This window comes from Carcharhinus amblyrhynchos, chromosome 15 (assembly GCF_965287045.1).
Source record: "Carcharhinus amblyrhynchos chromosome 15, sCarAmb.v2.hapA, whole genome shotgun sequence".
In the NCBI taxonomy this organism is placed as follows: Eukaryota; Metazoa; Chordata; class Chondrichthyes; order Carcharhiniformes; family Carcharhinidae; genus Carcharhinus; species Carcharhinus amblyrhynchos.
The window spans coordinates 41,305,180-41,331,254 of NC_137338.1; the positions used below are offsets into that span (position 1 = coordinate 41,305,180).

The 26,075-nt window shown below is 42.3% G+C and overlaps 1 protein-coding gene across 1 annotated transcript in view; it reads right to left on the bottom strand.

Moving 5' to 3' along the window:
- Positions 1-26,075, bottom strand: part of epha6 (eph receptor A6) — a 635,583-nt gene that overhangs the window by 496,559 nt on the left and 112,949 nt on the right. The window contains exon 3 of the mRNA XM_080203887.1: positions 136-799. Within this exon, the coding sequence (XP_080060013.1) occupies positions 136-799 (664 nt within the window). The remainder of the gene's footprint in view (positions 1-135; positions 800-26,075) is intronic.

Below are 26,075 nucleotides of genomic sequence, written 5' to 3' on the forward strand. Positions count from 1 at the left end.
TGTGCTTCTGAGTAACTAGGTGATGCGCTATCTATCTCTTGCCCTCTCTCTCCCATTGCTATTGTCAATGGTTCTCAAAAGGAATATTTACTTGCACTGTCTCAAAACTTCTTTGTGCATGTTTCATTCACTTACCATGGCAGGCTCCATTAACTTCCTCATAGCCAATGCTACAGACACATCTTCCCAAAGGAACCAACCAGTCCCCGTCTGCACCGCAGTACAGCTTTGGTGTATCTTTCTCCTCTGCGTTCTTCACACAGGACCCACGGACTTCCACAAGGGATGAAGAATCAACTCTAGGGATGGTGTCAGGAAACATTGCCAAGTTGCGGAACGTAAATGGGCATTTTTTATAGTACACACGCACAGAGACAAGAGCGATGCAAGCACCAATATCCTGAAAGGCAAGGTAAAATCCCTTTTTGGTGATTGGCCCAACCTCACGGATCTCAGTGTTCAGTTTAAGTATACGATCTCCTAGATCCATCTGAGTGAAACTCTCATCGGCTGCAATTGTATCAATTTTAGTGTATTGATTTTGCTTGAATTTAACACCATGAGACTCATTTGATTCCATGTAATATAGATTGAACGTTTCTTTGCAAGTTCCCAGAACCCAGGGAATGCTGTTGCAGTCCCTCAAGGTGAACTTTAATTCAATGTACACCTTCTGAGCCGCCTCACGGGAAATCCAGTTAGTCCGCAGCCAGTTGTTCTGATTGGGTTCCATCACATTGCAGACCTGGTAAGTGTGGATGGGTCGGTTGCGTTCGTCCATCTCTGGGATAGCATCCCACTGGAAAACAAGAAAAATCAGATGAAGAAACTGAGCAGCTCTGGATTCAGTCGAATTGTAGTCCATGATTATAAACCATAGGAAGTAAAATATTATACAGAAGACAGACAAGAATATTTACTGATATTATAACAGGATATTCAGACTTTAATACTGCTCTCATAAAACTGTTTTATCCTTCAACTAAGTCCCTTAATGATACTGTAATGAAAATTTACTGGTAACCAGATAAGATTGGCAATCAATTAATCCCAATGTACCACCAAATAAACCCCATGTCACAGAATGCATGAATAGTGCTTTTTCATGTTTTGCTTTCTGTAATGCTTTGTACTAACATAAGAATTTTCAGTGGCACACCTGACTTTCAAGAAGACTGCAATCTACTCAAAAAGTAATTTTTTTAAAAATATGAAGATGGTTGAATACTCTTAAAAGATATATGCTTGCTGTTCACTGAAAAAGCAGCTACACTGCTCCAATTTTGACACTAAGGTGGTGAGTCTGCTCAGAATGGAACTGGGGAGCCAATGAGAGCTAAGATGAGGAGTTGGGAAGTAGAGAGCAGTGGGAGGCCTGGGGGGTTTGGGGGCTGCACAGTAGGAGATCGTAGGGTGGAAAGAAGTGAAAAAGGAGGACCAAGCAGATAAGTCGTGGTGATAAAGCATAGAGCACGTAAGAAGAAACTTTTTAAAGATGCAGGCAGGTCCAAGAGAGCACGCGTGTAGAAGCTGAGCAGGTTTTATATCATAACCATAGTATCGGTGTTCAAATTTAATGGGGCAAATATACCGTGCCGCCCACCACCGGAATTGGAACAGGCGAGGGGCAGACCATGGAAAGGTCCATTGAACTCGGACAGGATTTTCTGGTTTCAGGGCAAGCAAGGCCAGAATATCCCGCCTAATATATTTAAAATTAAAATCGCAAAGTAAAGCCATCTACAGCAACCAGACAATTATGCAATAGTTCTGATAGATGCGTCGCAAAATTTACTCTTGAAACAACAATTTATAATTTGAAAAGGTTGACAGAATGTGTGACAAAAAAGCAATAGAGAATCAACTTGAGCAGATGTAAGGTTGTTCCTTATGCACAATTAGTAATACTGGGATTTATTCAACGTAATGGATTTAATCTAAAATAATGGACTGATTTTAATGCTCCCTGCCTCAGTGGACAATGAAAATTAGCAAGGTTACTTAACTGTGTTGCAGCCACCTAAATACAATTTTAAATTGCTAAACTGAACAACAAGGACACCCACTCAGAACCAATGGGGTCCTTTTTTGTTAATGCATGTCAGGCATCAATAATAACAGATGTGCTTTTTCAGCCATACAGGGAAAAAAAATTACACCTCTCCTGTCCAAACCCAGCTCCCAATATGATCATCCCTCCAGTGCACCAAACACCCTGTGGGTGGCATGGTGGCACAGTGGTTAGCACTGCTGCCTCACAGCGCCGGGGACCCAGGTTCAATTCCCAGTCTGGGTCACTATCTGTGTGGAATTTGCATGTTCTCCCCGTGTCTGCATAGGTTTCCACCGGGTGCTCTGGTTTCCTCTCTCATTCTGAAAAATGTCTTGGTTAGCTGCATTGACCCGAACAGGTGGCAGATTGTGGCGAGTAGGGGAATTTCACAGCAATTTCATTGCAGTGTTAATGTAAGCCTTACTTCTGACTAATAAATAAACTTGATTTTGACACATCCTGTCTCCACACCCCCCACCTCCATTCTCACCCACTGCAGCCAACACCCCCCCCCCCACATCAACTCAGCAGCCCAATCCCATCACTTGGTCTTGGGGGAAAGCGCGGGGTCATATCGTTTTCCAACACTCATGCCTGGGATGATTCAGAAGTCAATTGGCAGGATTTAAACGAGCCCTGGATATTAAAATATCCTGAGACTCTTTTCTGGGGCAGCCGGTGACTATCTAATTTAAATATTCACTTAGTATTGAAACACCCCTAGAGTTAAAAGTGGGCCATGTATGTTGTAGATGTTCAGCTTCCCTAGTATTAGAAGAAATATGGTCTTGTCAGAAAATTTTCTTCTTCAGCTTAAGTATGTAATTTCACAACTTGTCAGACTTCTCATTAGGGCTGTTCATAAAAATAGAAGGGCATATGATTTTACATGATCCATAGTTTAGCATTTTAAAAAATTATAAATGTAACTACCCTACATTTTACATCCTAGGTTTTAAGAATTCCAACAAAGCCACAGTTATTCATTTCAACATCTGTCACTTGAATTTTTCATTCCATTTATCTCTCTCATGTGTAATTCAGGCTGAATCCTGTGGTGTACAGGCCCAATAGTCTGTCCAACCATGGTTTTTACCCAACATCCAGGTTGTCACCACAGCTGCATTTATCTATCTTCAGCTTTTACTTCACTCTCATACTTCTATCTCTTCACTCCTTATCTTCTCGGCTCCCAAAACCTTGAAACTTTAAATAACTAAGGATTGTTTTCTCCATTCAGATCCCATTTCCATTGTTCTCAAACTCCTCAATTTTGCAGCCCAGCTATCCTCTCACATCATAGAATCCTACAGTGCAGAAGGAGGACATTCTGCCCATCAAGTCTACACTGACCACAATCCCATCCAGGTCCTCCCCTCATAACCCCATGCATTTACCCTAGCTAGTCCGCCTGACACTAAGGGGCAATTTAGCATGGCCAATCCACCTAACCTGTACATCTTTGGACTGTGGGAAGAAGCTGGAGCACGGACACAGGGAGAATGTGCTGACTTCATGCAGACAGCGATCCAAGCTGGTAATTGAACCTGGTGCTGTGAGGCAGCACTGCTAACCACTGTGCCACCATGCTGCCCATCCTTCTTGAGCTCCAGTGACTCCTTGTGCACCGCTCAATTCATTTCAAGAGGCCCTCCTGCTATATTTTAAATCATTTGACAGCCTTGTTTCACTCTATTTGAGTAATGTTGACCAAAGCGTTCTCCCTCAGCTGATTCCATTCTTGTCTATCCAGTCACAACCAGAGAATTGCTTGTGTGACTTCTCTTCCTGCACCTTTACTTCCGGTTTGTCTCCCATTTCTCAGCTAATACTGCCTGATTGTTGATGTCATACACACTAACAATACCCAGCTCTACCTCACCATCGACTCACCCACTATTAATAAGTTATAAGGCTGTGTATATGATATCCAGTATTGGTGAAGCAGAAATTCCTCCAATTAAATACTGGGAAGACCGACTTCCATTGTTTTGGATTCCCACACCAAAGTTTATCCCCCGTCTACCAAGTCTATCCCTTTCCCAAGTAACAGACTATGCTGTCCGTTCACAAACTTGGTGTCACATTTGACCTCATGATGAGCTTTTAGCCACACATTCATTCCATTACTAAGATCAATTTTGTCCACTTCCATTACATGTCTGATTTTGTCCTTGCCTCAGTTCATCTTCAGCTAAAACCTTCATTTCCACTCTCATTATCTGTTGTCCAAACTATTTTAACACTCTTCTGACTGGCCTCTTGCAATCAACCTTCTGTAGACATAAGTTAGCAAAACTCTTAACCTGCATCAAGTCCCATTCAATTATCACTTCTGTGCTCACTGACCTACATTGGAGTTGCTTGACTAGGAGCCAATTTAAAATTCTCAGTTTTCCTTCCAAATTCCTTGATTGTCTCATCCCTTCCTACCTTTGTGACCTCCTCCGACCCCACACTCTCAGAGATATCAACAGTCATCTAATTTTGGCCTCTTGAGCATTGCACTTTTAATTGCTTTCCTTCCTTGAAGACGCGCATTTAAACCCACTTCTTAAACTAACCCTTTAATCTGCTGGCCTAATATTTTGTTATTTGGTTTGGGGTCTATGGAGATTGTGACGATTGTCCCTTTAAGGGCAACACAGCAGAACAGGGTCATTTGGCTTGAAGGACCAATTGGGACCAAGATTGGGTAATCACCCCCAGGGCTGGAGTCCTCTCTTAGGCAGACAGACATCGAGAAGCCATGTAGAAAATATGTAGGAACTGAGGTAGCTGGTGGGCTGCTCAAGGGCCACAGTATAGATTTCCTTTATTAATAAATATCCTTTGTGTTCCTGATGAAGTCTATCAGTGTGCATCATTAATGTCATCATTTGTTTCATCATGCTTCTGTGCAGTGCCTTGGGATATTTTATTATATTAAATGCAAAAATTGCTGCTGGTGTAATCATCTCAGTCATACGTACCAATCAGCAAACTCCAATCCTCTAGCTTCGTATTATTGTTGCTTTTAAACCCATTTATGTCACAATGTTCCTGCTCCCTGCAACACTCTCTGAAAACCACTATTTTTTTGCGCTTTATGAAATGCCTGGGGTGGCACGACGGCATAATGGTTAACACTGCTGCCTAACATCACCAAGGACCCGGGTTCAATTCTCAGCTTGGGTTACTGTTCTCCCCACGTCTGTGTGGGTTTCCTCTGGGTGCTCGGGTTTCCTCTCAGTCTGAAAGATGTGCTGGTTAGGTGCATCGGCTATGCTAAATTCTCTCTCACTGTACACGGACAAGTGTGGCGACTAGGGGATTTTCACAGTAACTTCATTGCGGTGTTAATGTAAGGCTACTTGTGACACTAATACATAAACTTTAAAAATTCTTATAACCTATATCATTCAATACCTTCAGCCACCTCCTCTGGAATATCATTGCTCCCCCGCGATGTCCTCCATAACATTCTGAAGGGAAGCTACTTTATAATGTTCTCTCACTAATTCAGTGCAAACCAACCAACATTTCTCAGCGTGTTACTTTGACTGATAGCACACTGTCATGTGTTGTAGCTTTTCTTTCCTATTTCCACATTTATAAGGTTAAAATGTTAAATCTGAGCTCGGCCATCAGCCAGTAATGGGAGTGAGGAGGTGGGTAAGTGGCATCAGCACTAGCACAGAGAAATCCTGAAAGCTCGGTTTGAGAGACATATATTTGTGTTATAGGCAAATGTTCCTCGTGAGGCATTTGGACTGAGATATTCTAAGTTTTGGAAGGTGGGGGAGAGCAAGGGGCTGGTAAAAGGGAGAAATGGCTTGTATTCTACTTTGATTCACACTGCAACATTTAAAATCTTGACACTTTCAAACTATGTTAATTTACAGATAGCAATTAATAATCAAACTCAAATCTTTGGCTCCATTCTGCTAGTCATTCAAGCAATCTTATATTTTTACTGTAGTTTACAAAAATGGCTGCTGGTTTCTTATAGAGGATACCTCTGTTTTAGTTAATAGATGACCAATTTCCTTGAGGATCAGAATATCCTACCATTATTTTGTTACTATTTAAATTTCTTTGGAAGTTAGTCAATATTTTTGTTCTGGAACTAAACCGGAAATTGTGCTCCAACCTCTGGTGCACAAGAAACGATTGTGCCTAATCCCTATGGTGCAAAAAGAGGCCACTCAGCCCATCGAGGCTGCACCAACAACAATTCTACCCAGACCCTCACTCCGTAACTTCACTTATTTACCCTATCAATCCCCCTGACACTAAGGGACAATTTAACATGGCCAATCCACCTAACCTGCACAGCTTTGGACTGTGGGAGGAAACAACAGCACCCAGAGGAAAGCCGTGCTGACAGGGGGAGAGTGTGTAAACACCACACAGATAGTGATCCGAGGCTGTAAGTGAACCTAGGTTCCTGGCACTGTGAGGCAGCAATGCTAACCAGAGTGTCACCGTGCTGACCCACTGGCCTCGAATGTTCTCAACAACTCATCACTGAATAAAGCTGCAATTAACTGCTGTACAAGAACATCTGCGACCATTTCTCCCAAGTGCTCTGGTTTCCTCCCACACTCCAAAATGTGCAGGTTAGATGGGTTGGCCATGCTAAATGAATCCCTAGTGTCAGGAGGATTAGCAGAGTAAATGCATGGGGTTAGAGGGAAGGGGCCTGTGTGGGAATGCTGTCGGTGAAGGCTCAATGGGTCAAATGGCCTCCTTCTGTGCTGTAGGGATTCTATAATTCAGTTCCACTGTGAATTTCAAGAATAGTTTTTGACTACGCTTGTTAACAAGGAATATTACAAAACATTTGATTAGCAATTCCACACAAGCTCTAATTAAAATGTAACAAAATACTCCTTTAATGAATTATTTTATACGCACAGGGTATTTAGCTTCCTAATACAGGATTAAAATACTGCAGGTGCTGACAATCTGAACTCAAAACATCTGCCCCTCCTGCCAGTGGGATCTTCTGGTCCCGCTGAAAACAATCACCTTTTGAATGACTTGCCGCATTTTCCAGCCCAGGCCTTGTCGCCTGAAGTGCCGGAAAATTCTACCAAGAAAATGCCAGAAATGCTCAGGTCAGGGAGCAGGAGTAGAGAGAGAGAAACAGAGTTAAACCTTCTGGTTCATGCATCTTTCACTTTTCTCACTTCCAATTAAAGGTTAGCAGGTTTTAAGAAAAGCAAAGAGGTAGGAAAAGATTAGATTTTTAAAGTTTATTTATTAGTATCACAAGTAGGCTTACATTAACACTGCAATGAATGCTTTTTAAAAAAAATAGAAGTCAGTGCAGAAAAAGGCCATTCAGCCCATCGAGTCAGCACTGACAGCAATCCCACCCCAAGCCCTATCCCCACAACCCCAAACATTTACCCTGCTAATCCCGCTAACCTGCACATCCTGGCACACTAGGAGACAATGTAGCGTTGACCAATCAAGCAAATCTGCATATCTTTGGACTGTGGGAAGAAACCGGAGCACCCAGATGAAACCCACACAGACACAGAGAGAACGTGCAGACTCCACACAGACAGTGACCCAAGCTGGGAATTGAACCTGGGCCCCTGGCACTGTGAGGCAGCAGCGCTAATTACTGTGCCACTGTGCTGCTCAAGTCTAGAGGGAATATATATACACAATAGCAGAATTTGACATCTGTAAAAAAATGGGAAAGAGATTATGATCAAAATTATTGAACTCAATGTTGGGTCTGCCTGGCTGTATACTGCCTATTCCAAAGGTGAGCTGCTGTTCCTTAAACTTACACTGAACTTCTCTGAAAGAATTCAGGACATTGAGGGCAGAGGGGTCAGAGTGCAAATGGAACGGAGAATTAACATGACAAGTGACTGGACCATAAAACCAAAAGATAAAGCGGCAAAATTTGGCCATTCAGTCCATCGTGTCTGCTCCACTATTTGAATATGACTGGAATTTTGGGGTCATGCTTAACAGCTGTATCTATGTTCGTCCCTCCAGTGTAAAGGATACATTATACAGAACAGTGAATATGGTGTGCTAAATTGAAAGTCATGCAAATAAATCACTGACAGAACAACATGTTCCACCCAATCACAGACCTTACCTTTTCTCTATCCCTTGCTTTTCCCTGCCTTCGTACTCAAAACCTTTTACACCTCTAATCCTTTGCAGTTTTGACAAGAGATAGTGACCCTGAAATTTTAGCTCTTTTTCCTGGTGCCACCTATCCTGCAATTTTTGTTTTAATCTCATACTTAGCTCCCTCTTAGCTTGCCAAAACCATGTTCCTCTGAAGTTTTTCATGGACAAGGGCGTCACTGGTTGGCCAGCATTTATTGCCCATCTCTAGTTGCCCTTGAGGAGGTGGTGATGAGCTGCCTTCTTGAAATGCTGATACAACTGAGTGGCTTTCTGAGCCATTTCAGAGGGCATTTAAGAATTAATCACATTGATGTGGTTCTGGAGTCACATGTTGGCCAGACCAGATAAGGATGGCAAATTTCCTTCCCTGAAGGACAACAGTGAACCAGATGGGTTTTCCCGACAATTGACAATGGTTTGATGGTCATTAGTAGATTTTAATCCCAAATACTTTTTACTGAATACAAATTTCACCAACTGCCATGGTGGGATTGGAACCCAGGTTCCCAAAACATTAACTGAATTTCTGGATTAATAGTCGAGTGATAATACCATCAGGCCATCCCTCCTCCACGTAACATGTCAAAATGTGCAGCATATTATCCTGCAACTTGCATCTCCAGGAGCAGAAATGCATTGTGATGGCTATAGCTCCAATTTCTTACCATTGTTATGCTTGCAGCATTAGAGCAAACATCCTCAGTTGCGCTCTCTGATATAAACATTTTTCACTGATAAAACAAGGGAAAAAGTACACACGCATCATCTAAAATTGAGCTCTAATTGAATAAAAACTGCAGGTGGGTAAGTAAAAAGGTGCTTTGTTGCTAGATTTCTGAGCGAATGAGCCCTGCTGCTCAGTATCACACTAATTTATAATTCAGCCCAATCGATTAGTTACTCCGCAACTGACTGCCTTGTTTCTTACATTACAACAATGACCGCACATCAAAAGTACTTCACTGGCTGCAAAGTGCTTCAGATGGTTATAAAAAGCACCAAATAAATGCAATTCATTCAAATGTTTATTTTTTGTAATGAAAATCTTCTGGCTATAGTGAAAAAGATCTGCTGGTTAGGTGCATTGGCCATGCAAAATTCTCCCTCAGTATACCGGCACAGGCACTGGAGTGTGGTGACTAGGCATTTTCACAGTAACTTCATTACTGTATTAATGTAAGCCTACTTGTGACAATAATAAATTAACTTTAAATGCCGTGTCCTTAAAATATAGTTCATATGTAATGAAATACGTGACGGTTACAATATCCAAAATCCCACTTATAAGAACATAAGAACATAAGAAGTAGGAGCAGGAGTAGGCCATCTAGCCCTTCGAGCCTGCCCCGCTATTCAATAAGATCATGGCTGATCTGAAGTGGCTCAGTTCCACTTTCCCGCTTTCTCCCCATAACCCTTAATTCCCTTGCCTACCAAAAACCTATCTACCCGTGTCTTAAATATATTTAGCAAGGTAGCCTCCACCACTTCAACGGGCAGAGAATTCCAGAGATTCACCACCCTTTGAGTGAAGAAGTTCCTCCTCAACTCTGATCTAAACTGCACCCCCCACCCTTATCTTGAGGCTGTGCCCCCTAGTCCTGTTGTCCTATCTGAGTGGGAAGAATCTCTCTACCTCTACCCTATCCATCCCTTTCATTATCTTATACATCTCTATAAGATCCCCCCTCATCCTTCTAAACTCCAACGAGTACAGACCCAGTCTAGTTAGTCTCTCTTCACAGTCCAACCCCCTCATCTCCGGTATCAGCCAAGTGAACCACCTCTGCACTCCCTCCAAGGCCAAAATATCCTTGCGCAAGTGCGGCGACCAAAACTGCACACAGTACTCCATCTGCAGCCTCACCAATGCCCTGTACAGTTGCAAAATAGAAAATATTACTCAGCACATATTAGATTCTAACCTGCATTTCCTGAAAGTTCTACTTTTCCGAGATAGAATTTCCTTTTCTCAACTGGAAAGTGTGAACACTTGCATTGAAATTTTGTACTTCAGTGTCAGCTGTTTATTGTTAAGCACGATTCCATTTATTTTTCATCATTGCAGTCAGCCATGAAGTCGGTTGTTACAAGTTTGGGTAATGGCATATTAAATGTGTTCTTGGTGTCTCCTATTGGCAGATCCTACATCCATAGAATCCCTACAGGACAGTCCTGTAATAACAGCTATTTATCATTGTTGCTCAATATCTAGCCATATGAGGGCCCAGTTAGTTCAATTAGCTGGAAAGCTACCATGCAGTTCAGATATAATGCCAATAGCATGGGTTCTGGCTGAGCTAGACCTGCCTCCTCATCCTGCCCAGGTGCTGTCAAAAACAATCAAGAGAAATAAATACCTCAGGATTCAAGCACAGCAGAGAATGGACCAAGGACCGTTCTTTGGGCAGAGCACTCATGGAATGGAAATGAAATCTAGTCACAGATGCAAGGATGGCCTAATGGAATTTCTTATGTCAGGTGAATTTTGTAATCTTGAACGGGTCCTCGTTAACAAATGAGAGCAGAGCTAGGCCTCACAGTTCCTTAAGACTCCTCCACATCGGAATCACAGCTAATTTTCAATTCTACTTCACTTTCCCATCCATATCTCAATTCCCTTAGAACTCAAAATCCAATTGGCCTCAGCCTTGAATGCACTCAACAATTGAACATACAAAGCTTTTTAGTGTAGAGAATTCCATAGGTTCACAACCCTCTGCTGGAGAAATTTCACCTCTTCTCAATGTCCAGTGACTGACCCCTTAACTTGAGGCAATACACCCCTGCTTTAGCCATCGCAGCATGTTTGTTCTTAATTCTGAAGGATGGACTGATAGATTCACTACTAGGGCAAGGACTGTTGCAATTACATTCAACATAATCTATCCTATTTTTCAATAAAAGTAAATTCATTTCAATGTTCCATGTAACAAAAAAAAGGCAAAATATATTTGCCTGGATCTTTTGCGAAGCATCACGGGAATTGAAAAGGTTGAACTTCTCCATACTTTGACGCTGTTCCGCAATTCTTGCTCAGTTTTCTGACCCCATCTTCTCCAGAAGCGTGGAGCACATTGTCACTTGGAGACCTCTATTGCAGCGATAATGGGTTAGGGGAGAATCAAGACTTGGTAAGCTTAAACATCCAGTATCAAAGTTAAGTGAATGAGTGAATTTTTCTTTTATTCATTCGTGAGACATGGGCATCACTGGTTGGCCAGCATTTCTTGCCCATCCCAAATTGCCCTTGGAAGGGTAGCTGAGAATCAATCACATTTCTGTGGCTCTGGAGTCACATGTAGGCCAGGCAAGGATGGCAGATTTCTTTTCCTGAAAGACACTAGTGAACCAGATGGGTTTTTCTGACAATTGTTTCATGGTCATCAGTAGATTCTTAGTTCCAGATAATTTTTTTTATTGAATTCAAATTTCACCATCTGCCTGGGTAACCAGAACATTTCTGGATTAATAGTGTAGCGATTATACCACTAGGCCGTCGCCTCCCCTTATAAATGGGTAGAGTAGGTGAAGTAGGCTGGTGAGTGGGCAGGGTGATAGGTAAGTGAGGTGCCATGAGTGGTCAAATCAGGGGAGGTAATCAGGAGTCATTGGAATGTCAGGGTCTCAGTGTGAGTACAGTGTATGTGGCTGGGGAATGGGGGCAATGGCCAGGGGTACAGTTCTGTAGTTACCCAGGAGTTGGACCAGATTTTCCTGGCTAACGTTTCCTGGGTAACTATCCAAATATGTCCCACAGATCTGTGTGAAATCTCAGGTTCTAACTTGGAAGTTGAAATTCCCCAGGCAATTCCCAATCAGCACATAAGGGTTTCAGCAGGTTCCTAACAAACATCTTGGGCCATGAGTCTGGTGTCCAATGATCGGCAGACCAAAAGATCTGAACCAACCTATCCAATAGCAAACTAAATACATTTACACTTTCCTGAGTAAATGTGCTGAAATTGAGCAGTGCCATACTTACGAAGACAGTCTTCACCTTAAGGTAAAATGGAATATTCCAAATGATGTTTGGGGGGGGGGCAGATTTATATTGAACTCTTCCTGGAAACAGGCCTGGGTGTTCTTCCATGGAAACCTATAAATAAAATCCGGTGCCCACTTTCACAATTTCATACAAATCAATGGTAGCATGTTTGCTCAACAGAGACACAGAGACAGATGGTTGAATTTTATGGGCAACTCAAAGCAAGTAAACAGGTGTGTGGACCTGTAAATTTGGCTGCCATGTCATTGATTGCGTATCCACCCCTAGCCCACCCGCTTCCATCCCTACCATCATGTTAAGGATTGCAGGGGAGGTTTCGGGTAGGCTACCAACTCTTGGCCAAATTGGGAGCCTTAAATAGCCATTAAATTATCAAATAAGGATCTCATCTCACCGCTGTTCCAATTTAACATGTAGCAAAAAAAATCTATACCCAACGTGCAGCCAGCATGTCTTACCCTGCAAGCTGATGGTCAGTGAAAGGAGGGCTGGTGCCTCCATCCTAAGCTCCCTCAGCCAGTGGACACCCCACCCTACAGTTTTGCCACCCAGTGTCTATACACCAATCCTCAGCCCTTCATTGAATAGAATCATAGAATCCATACAGTGCGGAAGCAGAGTATTCGGCCCATCGAATCTGCACCGACCACAATCCCATTCAGGCCTATTCCCGTAACCCCAAATATTTACTCTGCTAATCCCCCTGACATTAAGGGGGAACTTAGCATGGCCAATTAACCTAACCTGCATGTCTTTTGAGGAAACCCACACAGACACGAGGAGAATGTACAAACTCCACACAGATAGTGATCCAAGCCAGGAATTGAACCTAGGTTCCTGGTGCTGTGAGGCTGCAGTGCTAATCATTGTGCCACCACACCTTGCCAACCCTTGGAGGGTCACTCCCAAAATTTACACTGGGGAGTTTACCTTTAGGATACAGTGGGGAGATAGTGGTATAGTGACAATGTTCCTATGTCAAGAGGCCCAGGCCAATGTTATGAGGTCACAGATTCAAACACCACCACCACAGCTGGTAGAAATAAAACTTCAATTAATAAAATCTGGAATATAAACCAAGTCTTGGTAATGGTGACCATGAACGTTGTAAAAGCCCATCTGGTTCCTAAAGTTCTTTAGAGAAGGAAATCTGCTATCCTTACCTGGTCTGGCTGACGTGTGACTCCAGGCCAACGGTCATGGAGTTGGCTCTTAACTGCCCTCTACAATGACACAACAAGCCATTCAATTCAAGGGTAATTTGATAGGGATGGACAACAAATGCCAGCCTCTCCAGCCACAAAAGAATATTGTTTAAAAAATCTAGCCAAGAGACACAGAAGCAGAAACAACTGCTGTGAAAAATGACAGAAAAGCCTGTTTTTGGTGTTAGCCACCAAACAAGATGCTGGTGAGAACTGGTTCTCTATTTGAAGAAACAGGACTTGAGGATTTAAAGACCAAGGAGCTGCTGGAAGCTAGTTTGGAGATATACAGAAGACTCAAAAGGATGTTGGAAGACTTGCCTTTGTCTTGCAGAGAGAAAAGGAGTCAACTGAAAAGCCAGGAAATTGGGACTTAAATTTCAAGGCTATGTATCTGCTGTGAGCGTGGCACAAAGTAAAACTACGCTGTAAAATATTTGATTGTGTTGGTCAATGCAGAAGTATCTTTTCTATAGTTCGGGTTATTCATTGCCTATTAAATAATGTTTAGGCAATGTTGATTTTAGTTTGTCGCATTAAAAGTCAGAAAATATGAAATTTAGTCCTATTATTCCCATCAGTTGCTTAGAATTTAATCTGTTTTTTTAAAAAAAGTTACTGGTCTCTTGAAACAACTGTTGTGCCCTGCTGTTGAGAATTCTCTCAATTCCTCTGACATTGCTACATTACCAGACTGCCACTCCGACAGCCAGTGAGCAGAAAATTCAACCAATTGAAATATTTAGGAAGGATGAAGCCATTGCCTTCATCTCCTGCTACAGAATCACTTCCTTAGCTGCTGACTCGAATCCTTTCCCTGCCAATGGTCCAAACCTTGGTATCATATTTGAGGTGGACATAGAGTTTCTTAGCACATATGCCCACTCCATCTCTCAGACAACCTATTGTCACACTTCTTAATTGTTCACCCATGCTTTATTATCTTTCGACTTGATTGTTCAATACAATTCTGGCTGGTCTGACACATTCCACACTATAAACTTGAGATCATCCAAAATTCTGATGTTGTTTCCTTACCTACATTAAGTCCCATTCACCCATCAGTTCCGAGCATACTAGCCTACATTGATTCTTGATTGATCAGTACTTCAATTTTCAAATTTTACTTGTTGATTTAAATTCCTCCATGGCTTCCCTGCTCTCTCCCTCTTGCCAATGTCTCCAGCCCACAACCCTCTGGGATATCCACACTTGTCTAACTCTGGGCTCTTGAGCATCGTTGATTTCAATTGCACCACCTTTGGTGGCCTTCAGTTGCTGAGGCCCCAAGCTCTAGAAATCTCTCTCCAAGCCACTCTGCCCTTTGAGACCCTCCTTAAAACCACTCTTTAGAAAAAGCTTTTGACCATCTGTCCTAACAACAAGTTATGGGGGCTTAGTTTTTAAGTTTTGTTTTATACCGTTTTGATAAAGGAAGAGCCTTGGGAACATTTAAAGGTGCTATACAAATGTAAATTGCTGCTGTTGTTCTTGAGGAAAGCCATCATGAGAAGCTTTTGAAACTTGCACTTGAGGTACAACCTTGTTCTTGACCCGTTTTATCAGATGAGAAAGGGCAAAATGTATCCCTTTTGCTCTGCTTACGTTATTTTGACAGGTTTACAGATTTGCATTGCTGCTTGTGGTCTGACACCCGTTCAAAATCTACGATACTGTAGCACTGCCTGAAATACATTACAGCCTGAAGGGGATATATCAATATTTTAAAAGCAATCTTCCAAGAGAAAGATTGATTTGATTGGAAGACAGATGCAATTTTTTTTAAAAAAGCACTTATTTCAAAAGGAAAAAGTGATCCAGTAATTACAAATACATAGTGGTTTACTATTAAACATTACAATGCATATTTTACGATTTAGGCATTTGTCCTATCCTCTCTTTGTAATAAGGTTTTTATTTTTGCACCTATAATCAACAGCTGTTGCACTTAGATTATAGTTTTTAAAAAGTAAATTAAACATCCGGTTACTATTCAACACAAAATTACAAATAATTTATTCGTTCGCATTTGTAATTCTTGTTGGATTTAGGCTGACAGTTTTTTAATGTTTAACGGAGATTTCGGGCCATAGGTATCTAAAGATTAGAAAGCAAATATTCCACAATGTGGAAATCATTTAAGCTTAGATTTCAGAGGTAATGACATGACCCAATTTCTAGTCAGACTTTAATTACAAAACATACTTTGATACAATGAATGGAGAGTTTTAGCTACAAGGAAAGATTGCATACACTGGAGTTATATCCTTTGGAATAGAGCAGGTTTGATTTCGTTGAGTTATATAAAACTCTCTTGGGCCTGGACAAGTTAGATAGTAAAGACATATTTAGAATGATAGCAGCTATACAGTGCAGAAGGAGGTCATTCAGCCCATTGAGATTGCACCAACAACAATCCCATCCAGGTCCAATCCCCGTTACCCCACCTATTTACCCTGCTAGTCTCCCCTGACACTAAGGGGCAATTTTGCATGGTCAATCAACCTAACCTGCACATTTCCTGGAGCAGAGAGTTTGAAGCAGAAGGATTAGAAGGGAGTTGAAGAGAATGTTTTTCACCCAGAGGGAAGTAGAACCAGGCACTCATCATCTTTAGAAAGTACTTGGAAGTGCTATAACATCAAAGGCTATGGTGAGAGCTGAAAAGTGGGATTAGGCTGGTTACTTCTTGGCCAGCAGAAGCACGATGGGCCAAATGTGCTGTAAATTCTCTTTATTTCTATAATAGAAACTTTACAATTAATCCTTGTTAGATTTCACAATATCATTATTCATAGCCAAAATTAATGTACTCTTGAATATTTTAAGATAATTAAATGCACTGATACAGAACATTACTACTTATGAGCCTGATTAGCTATCTGCTCAGATGTCCTGCTTCATTGCTACATTCAGCATAAATTGATTTTTTTTCTCTGCTGGGAACAAAGTGCATTTATGCAACAATCCATACAAAATAATACATACAAACAGAAAATTACAACAAGAGACATAACTTGTAAAAGGCGTCAATCAAATCTAATAATAAATTCCTTCACACTGAATCATCATTTGTCATTTCAAGTGTTAAATAGGCAATGCGTTCGTTTCACTTCATTAAAGGATTTTATTTTTATATCAGAGTCCGGGCCTATGACCTTAGAGTATGATTTTCAAGGCTATTCCTGTGCATGATGTGCAAAATTACACACACACTTTGGAATTGTGCAGCATGGTACAGGGCAGCATGATGCCACAGTGGTTAGCACTGCTGCTTCATGGTGCCGGGGACACAGATTCGATTCCAGCCTTGGGTCATTGTCTGTGTGGAGTTTGCACATTCTCTCCGTGTCTCTGTAGCTTTCCCTGGGTGCTCTGCTTTCTTCCCACAATCCAAAGATATGCACGTTAGTTGGATTGGCCATGCTAACTTGCCCCTTAGTGTCGAAAGTTGTGGATTAGATGGATTAGCCATGGTAAATGGGCAGTGTTATAAGGCTAGGGTAGTTAGTAAACCTGATTGAGATGCTCAGAGAGTCAGTGGAATCTCAATGCACTGACTGGCCTCCTTCTGCACTGTAGGGATTCTTTGGATGATAAAAGGCCCTCAAAATCCCTTGACTCTGCCAATCAAACTGAGTCACCATCCCAACTCACAACAAGATGAAAAATTCACTGGGCTACAGTCACCCTAAATTTTCTTTCACATCACCACAGTAGTTGCCATACAGAGCATTCTAAAACAAGAATAAACCACTGTAAATTGAATTCTTACCAATTTATCAAGCCTTGCAAGTCTGCTTTCACAAAACAAAGTAAATAAGCAGCTCTTCCCAAGAGAGAGAAGAAAATAATTTTTAAACCTCAAATGGCTCTTTGAAAAACAACACATCATTCCCTTGTTAAAGGAAAACTGGCTCTTCACACTATTATTCAGACCCTGCACCTGTCAAAGCAGCCTGGTGCCACTTTAGCTGCACCAGAAAATTTCAAACTGCTTTGCAAAGCTGGATTTACTATTCATATTTAAACTATTTCAAAAAGTACTTGGGGAAAAAAAAACAATGGAATTTATAATGTAAACTCAAAGCATGTTATAATTGTGACAGATTTATATAAAAGGCACAAAAAATATTAAACACAAATGGGTTTGCGACACATGCATTTCTCTGTTAGATGCATGGTTTCCTGTATGGATTGGATGCCTGAAGGTGGAGCTGACAGAAGGTGATTTCGCCCATCTAACTTCTTCATAAGAATCAGGCCAAGAATTTCCTCATGGCTGCTTCTTTTCCATTAGTAAATCCTCATCTATTTCAGCCATTGTTTTAAACGATTAGTAATTATAAAGCAAATATAGTATCCAAAAGATCTCCTGGAATACACTACAGATTGGATAAATTAAACAAACAGCCAATCAGAACTAAAAGGAAACAACTAAAAAGTCTGGAAGAATTTCTTTTTGATTAAATCATTCATGAGATGTGGGCATGGCTGACAAGACCATCATTTATCACCCATCCCAACCACCCTTGAGTAGGTGGTGTTGACCCAACTTCTTCAACCACTATGGTTCATTTGCGTAGGTACACCCGAAGTGATTCTTAGGAGTTTGATTCAGTGACAGTGAAGGAACTACAATTTAGTTCCAAATCAGGATGGCTTGCAACTTGGAAAGCAACTCAGGTGGTAGCGGTATTCCTGGCCTTGTTTTTCTAGGTGGTAGAAGCTGCAGGAATGCAAAGGATTGTTGAAGGAGGGTTAGCAGGTTGCTGCAGTGCATCTTGTAGCAGTGGTGGTAGAAGGAGTGAACATTCAGGATGGTGGAGGAAGGGGTGTTAAATGGATTGTTCTGTCCTCAATCATGGTGAGCTTCTTACTGCACTCGTCCAGGCGTATCATCACATTCTTGATTTATGCCTTGTAGAAGATGTAAAGGAACTGTAGAATCAGGAACCGAGTTACTCACCATAGAGCTCCCAGCATCTGAATTGTATTGATACAGCTGATCCAGTTAAGTAAGGATGACTCCAAGTGTCAGGATTATGAGATAAGTGAATAGAAGAAGCTAAAGATAGCATCTGAAAGTTGATCTCATAGAAAAATAGTAAATGGAATAGAAAAGGTTAATCCAAAATGCTATTTAAACCATGGAGAGGAATAACAGGGGTTTATGTTCAAAGTAGAGAAAGGTAGCCAGTATTGGCATCAAGGACACCTCAGACAGAGTAAGCAATATTTATAATAGAATTCTGAGCAGAGTGATTGAGCAAAAAAAAACTGAATGCCTTTGAGAAACAATGAGATGCAGTTATGTAGAAGTTGGTTCCATTGTTTTGCATTATTAGGAGTATAATGGCCTTCTTCATTTGGCAGTATCTATTAATGGCCAACTGGTTTCAAGCTGAGCTTCACATTCAGTGAACATAAGAACATAATAACATAAGAAATAGGAGCAGGAGTAGGCCATCTAGCCCTTCGAGCCTGCCCCGCCATTCAATAAGATCATGGCTGATCTGTCGCTGCTCAGTTCCACTTTCCCGCTTTCTCCCCATAACCCTCAATCCCCTCTCTTATCAAAAACCCATCAACCCGCGTCTTAAAAATATTTAGCGAGGCAGCCTCCACCACTTCAACGGGCAGAGAATTCCAGAGATTCACCACCCTTTGAGTGAAGAAGTTCCTCCTCAACTCCGTTCTAAACCGCCCCCCTTTTATCTTGAGGCTGTGCCCCCTAGTCCTACTGTCTTTTTTGAGCGGGAAGAGTCTCTCCACCTCTATCCTATCCATCCCATTCATCATCTTATACGTCTCAATGAGATCTCCTCTCATTCTTCCAAACTCTAACGAGTACAAGCCCAGTTTATTCAGCCTCTCCTCATAGCTCAACCCCCTCAACTCCGGTATCATCCTAGTAAACCTCCTCTGCACTCCCTCCAAGGCCAAAATATCTTTGCGCAGGTGCGGCGCCCAAAACTGCACACAGTACTCCAGCTGCGGCCTCACCAATGCCCTATACAGCTGCAGCAAGACCTTCCTACTTTTATATTCAATCCCCCTCGCTATGAAGGCCAGCATCCCATTCGCCTTCCTGACCACCTGCTGCACCTGCAAGCTGGGTTTTTGCGACTCATGCACAAGGACCCCGAGGTCCCTCTGCACCGTCGCCTGCTGCAGTTTTTCGCCCCGTAAGTAATAGTCCTTCCTACCATTCTTCCTCCCAAAGTGGACCACCTCACACTTGCCAACATTAAATTCCATTTGCCATTTCCTGGCCCATTCGCCCAGCCTATCTAGATCCTTCTGCAGACTCTCCACACCCTCCGCACAATTTGCCGTTCCCCCAATCTTGGTGTCATCAGCAAATTTCGACACCCTACACTCGGTTCCCTCCTCCAGATCATCTATATAAATGGTAAAAAGCTGAGGCCCCAGCACCGACCCCTGGGGCACTCCACTAGTCACCATCCGCCAATCCGAATAGCACCCGTTGACCCCCACTCTCTGCCTCCTATTTGACAACCAATCCTCTATCCACACTAACACCCTACCCCCAACTCCATGTCCCTCAACCTTCTGCAATAACCTCTTGTGAGGTACTTTGTCAAACGCCTTCTGAAAATCTAGAAAGACCACATCCACCGGCTCTCCTCTATCCACCGCCCTAGACACATCCTCATAGAACTCCAGTAAATTTGTCAGACACGACTTCCCTTTAATGAAACCGTGCTGCGTCTGCTCTATCAAGCAATTCCCTTCAAGATGCCTCGCAATTTCCTCCTTAATGACAGATTCTAACATTTTACCTACCACAGACGTTAAACTAACCGGCCTATAATTCCCCGCCTTTTGCCTGGCACCCTTCTTAAACAACGGCGTAACATTAGCCGTTTTCCAATCATCTGGCACTTCCCCGGAATCCAGCGACGTCTGGAAAATAACCACCAAGGCATCCACTATCACCTTCGCCATTTCTTTCAGAACCCTCGGATGCATTCCATCCGGTCCTGGGGACTTGTCCACAATCAGCCCCCCTCCAGTGAGATTGATGAAACACAGACAGATGCAAAGCATGGTTTAAAATGGACAGCTTCGCTTTTTACAACGAAACATTGGAGGGAAAAATTTACAAAACAACACTTAAGTTCCTAAAGGGAGATTCCATTCCCTAATCCCAGTAATAGCAATGCAATCAATGCAGAATCAGCCAAAGCAGCAGAAGTATGAGGGATTTTTAAATGAGTGTTTGGCTTTCCTGTAATCCTGCACGCTGTTTCAAGATTCAATTAATCCAGATAATACTCTGCTCACAAAAGAACAAAGAAGAACAGTACGGCACAGGAAGAGGCCCTATGGCCCACCAAGCCTGTGTCAATTACATTGTTCTATCTAGACCAACCACCTGTATCCGTCTATTCCCTGTCTGTTCATGTGTCTATCCAGATAAGTCTCAAATGTCGCTGATGTGTCTGCCTCAACCACCTCACTTAGCAGTGCATCCCAGGCCCCCGCCACTCTGTGTAAAATAACTTCCCCCATATATCGCTACTGCAACTCCACCATCACACCACCACCACCACCACACCACCCCCCCCCCACCTTACCTTGAACTTGTGCTCCCCCTTGTAATAGCAATTTCTGCCCTGGGAAAAGCTTCCAACTGTTCACCTTATCTGTACCTCTCATAACTTTATAAGCTTCTATCAGGTCACCTCTAAGCCTTCATTTTTCCAGGCAGAACAATCCTAGTTTATTCAATCTCTCCTCATAGCTAATACCAGGCAACATCCTGGTAATCTTTTCTGTACTCCTCTAAAGCCTCCACTTCCTTCTGATAGTGTAGTGACCAGAATTAGACACAGTATTCCAAATGTAGCTAAATAACATTTTATATAACTGTAACACAATTAGCCCACTTTTTTTTGTTTTTATTCCAATTCAATCCATTAAGTCCAATTCAGAGTCTCAACAAGTTGAGACATTCCTGATCCAAGCTGACAAGACAGGACTCTAACCTCCTGTCTTGGGCTTGATCTACATGATCCAAGATGATTGGAGTAAGCATAGCTCCTCTTCCAAGGCTTGATCTCATTTGCATCTTAGCCAAAAGGCTGAGATGCTGCTTTAAAAAATTGCTTCAAATGAAGCTGAAATGTAACCTAATGACTTCAATCAAGTACAGCATGTCGATACTACACGATCTTAGCCAACTCTGGCCGATGAAGGCAAACATGCCATATGCTTTCTTCACCACCTTTTCCATCTGCTGTCACTTTTAAGGATCACTGGATCCATACTCCCAGACCTCTGTGTGTCTCTGCTCTGATGATTCTGCCATTTATTTCATAACTCCCAGCTGAATTGGATCTTCCAAAGTGCATCACCTCAGTTTTTTCCGAATTAAATTCCATCTGCCATTTCTCCACCCTATTTTCCAGCCCATCTATATCCTGCTGTATTCTCTGACAATCTTCACCACTTTCCACATTTTCAGCAATCTTGGTATCACCCACAAACTTGCTAATCAGACCAGCTATGTTTTTTTCTAGGTATATATATATTACAAACAACAAAGGTCCCAGCACTGACCCCTGTAGAACACCACTAGTTACAGACCTCCATTCAGAAAAATACCCTTCCACCTCTATCTTCTATGGCCAAGTCAGTTCTGAATCCATCTAGCTAGTTCACCCTTGATCCTGTGTGATTTAACCTTTCACACCAGCCTGCCATAAGGGACCTTATCAAATGCTTTACTAAAGTCCTCATAGACAACATCCACAGCCCTTCCTTCAATCATTTTTGTCATCTCCTCAAAAACTATCAAATTAGTGAGACATGACCTCCCTCATTCAAACCCATGCTGTCATTAATAAGAATATTCAGTTTCAAACGTGTATAGATCCTACCCCAAAGAATTTTCTGTAACAATGTCACTATCACTGATGTCAAACTCACTGGCCTATAATTACCTGAGTTATCCTTGCTACTCTTCTTAAGAAACATTGGCTAGCCTCCAATCCTTTGGGATCTCACCTATGGCCAACGAGGAAACAAAGATTTCTGTTAGAGGTCCAGCAATTTCCTCTCATCACCGTCAGCAATCTGGCCCTGGGGATTCGTCCACCTTAACACTTTGTAATACACCTAACACTTCCTCCCTCATAATAATGACTTCGTCTAGAGGGTTTACATTCCCCTCTGAATCACCATCAATCTACGTGTCCCTCTTCTTTGGGAATACCGATACAGAGTGCTCATGAAAGATCTCACACACTTCCTTTGGTTCTATGCATAATTTTCCTCCTTTGTCCCTCAGTAGACCAATTCTTTCTCTGGCTACCCTCTTGTTCATAATATATGTATAACATGCCTTGGGATTCTCCTTAATTCTGCTTGCCAAGGACATTTTATGACTCCTTTTTGCCTCCTAACTCCCTGTTTGAGTTCTTTTCTACTTTCCCTGGATTCTTCAAGTGCTTCATCTGTTTTTAGTTGCCTAGACCTTATGTACACATCCTTTTTCTTTTTGTCTAGACTCCATGATTCCTGAATCCTGCCTTTCCTGTCCTTGCTTTTCACAGGCACATGCCTGTCCTGCATTCCGATCAACTGCTCCTTCAAAGACTCCCAGATGCTAGATGTGGATTTACACTCAAACAGCCTCTCCTAAACAACAGTTTCCAAATCCTAGCTAATCCAGTTGTAGTTATCCTTCCCCCAGTTTAGCACCTTAATCCTAGGATAACACTTGTTCATTTCCATGAGAGTCCAAAAACTTACGGAATTGCGGTTACTGTTTGCCACATGTTCGCCCACTGCTATTTTGATGACCTCGCTGGGTTCATTCCCTAGTACCAAGTCCAGTATAGTCCCATCTCTAGTCAGACTATCTACATATTGTTCCAGAAAACCTTCCTGGACATACACCATCCAAGCACCTAGCCCTAAGGGATTTCCAGTCAACATGAGGAAAATTAAAGTCCCCCTCTATAACAAACCTATTATTTCTACATCTGTAGAGAATCTGCTTATATATCTGTTCTTCAATTTCCCATGGGCTATTCAGAGGTTTGTAGCACACCTCCATCATAGTGGCTGCTCCGTTTCTGTTTCTGAGTTCTACTCATTACATGATTCTTCCAAGGAGTCCTCCCTCTGTACAGCTATAATATGTTCACAAACCAGTATTGCAACTCTCCCACCTCTTTTGCCTTATCTTCTGTCTTGCCGAAAATACCTATATCCTGGAACATTTAGCTGCCAATCCCGTCCCTCTTTTAACCAAGTCTCTGTTACTGTACTCACATCCAAGTTCCATGCATGAGTCAAGGCTCTAAATTAATCTTGTCTTACCTGTTATAGTCCTTGCCTTGAAGTAGATGCACATCAGACCTCCTGCCCACTGAGTTTGATCTCCCCCAGCTCTTCTCTTAGCTAGGCTGGCCTTGGTCCCATGCTCATCCCCAGTCTCTACACTTGCTGACCTACTGTTCTGATTCACACACCCCTGCCACACTAGTTTAAACCCACCTGAACCATGGCGGCAAACCTCCAAGCCAGGATATTGGTGCCCCTCCAGTTCAGTTGTAACCTGTCCTTCTTGCATAGGCCCCACCTTCTCTGGAAGATATCCAAACAATTCACAAATCTGAAACCCTCTCTCCTGCACCAATTCTTTAGCCATGTGTTCAGTGTTTCTTCAGAAGGAACTCTTCAAAAATGCAGATACAAAAACACAACAAAACATACTCCAACTTATAAATCAAAGAAAAGGATTTTGTTTTAATCCAATTCAATCAAATCAAGTCCAATACAGAGTCTCAACAAGTTGAGACATTCCTGATCCAAGCTGACACGACAGGGCTCTCACGTCCTATCATGATCTACATGATCTAAGCTGATTGGAGTAGGCAGAGCTTCTCCTCCAGTGTTTGATCTCATTTGTATCTTAGCCAAAAGGCTAAGATGCCGCTTTTAAAAATTGCTTCAAATGAAGCTAAAACGTTACCTATTGATTTCAACCAAGCACAGAATGTCAATAGTATTCCAAATATGGCCTAACCAACTTTTTATATAACTGCAACATCATATGCCAACTTCTATAGTCTATGCCCTGTCCAGTAAAATCAAGCATGCCATATGCCTTCTTTACCACTTTTTCCACCTGTGTTTCAATCTCTGGACTTGCACACTCAGATCCCTCAGTGTGTCCATACTTCCAATGGTTCTGCCATTTATTGCATAGCACCCCCCTCACCCCTGCATTAGATTTACCAAAATGCATCACTTAGCATTTATCTGGATTAAATTCCATCTGCCACTTCTCCACTCAATTTTCCAGCCTGTATCCTGCTATATTCTCTGACAATGTTCATTACTATCTGCAACTCCAGCAATCTTTGTGTCATCCACAAACTTACTAATCAGACCAGCTACATTTTCTTCCAAATCATTTATATATATCACAAACAGCAGAGGTCCCAGTACAGAGTCCTGCAGAACACCACTAGTCTGCATCATTACTCCAAACTTGGAGCCTTGTCCTGGGCCACTTCAAGCTCTCCACAATTCTTATGTATAGTGAATCAGCTGGTCAGCTGACTACTACATCACTCTGTAATTGATTCCATGGTTTACTGGGTCAGCTGATCCTTACATCTTGTTCCCATTGATCACATTACAACCAATACAAAGTTGTCACCGGTTACACTAACGTTCAGCCGCACTATCTCCCTGTTCCTAGCATCACTAGCATGTGGCAGGAGGAATAATCCTGAGACTACTACCCTAGAGATCCTGTTTTTCAATCTTCTACCTAACTCCCAAAATTATTGTTGTAGGATCTCGCTACTCTTTCTACTTGTGTTATTCATGCCAATGTGGACAAACACATCTGTCTGATTTCTCTCCTGGTTTAGGATGCTTTGTACCCACTCAGACATCCAGGACCCTGGCACCAGGGAGACAAACTATCATCCTGGAGTCCCTTTCACAGCCACAGAAGCATCTGTCTGTGCCCCTGTCTATTGAATCAAAAAACAAAGAAAATTACGGCACAGGAACAGGCCCTTTGGCCCTCCAAACCTGCACCAACCATGCTTCCTGACTTAACTAAAACCCCCTACCCTTCCAGGGACCATATCCCTCTATTCCCATCCTATTCATGTACTTGTCACTGCCGTATCCACTTCTGCTAACTCCCTCAGCAATGAGTTCCAGTCACCTACTACTCTGTGAAAAAAATCTGCCTCATACATCTCCTTTAAACTTTGCCCCTCGCACCTTAAATCTGTGTCCCATAGTAATTGACTCTTCCACCCTGAGAAAAAGCTTCTGACTATCCATTCTGTCCATGCCTCCCATAATCTTGTAGACTTCTCTCAGATCGCCCCTCAACCTCTGTCGCTCCAGTGAGAACAAAGTTTCTCCAACCTCTCCTCATAGCTAATGCCCTCCATACCAGGCAACATCCTGGTAAATCTTTTCAAAGCCACACTACCAGAAGGATGTGGAGGCGACCAGAATTGAACACTATATTCCAAGTGAGGCCTAACTAAGGTTCTGTAAAGCTGCAACATGGCTTGCCAACTTTTAAACTCAATACCCCGATCAATGAAGGCAAGTGTGCCGTATGCCTTCTTGACCACCTTCTCCACCT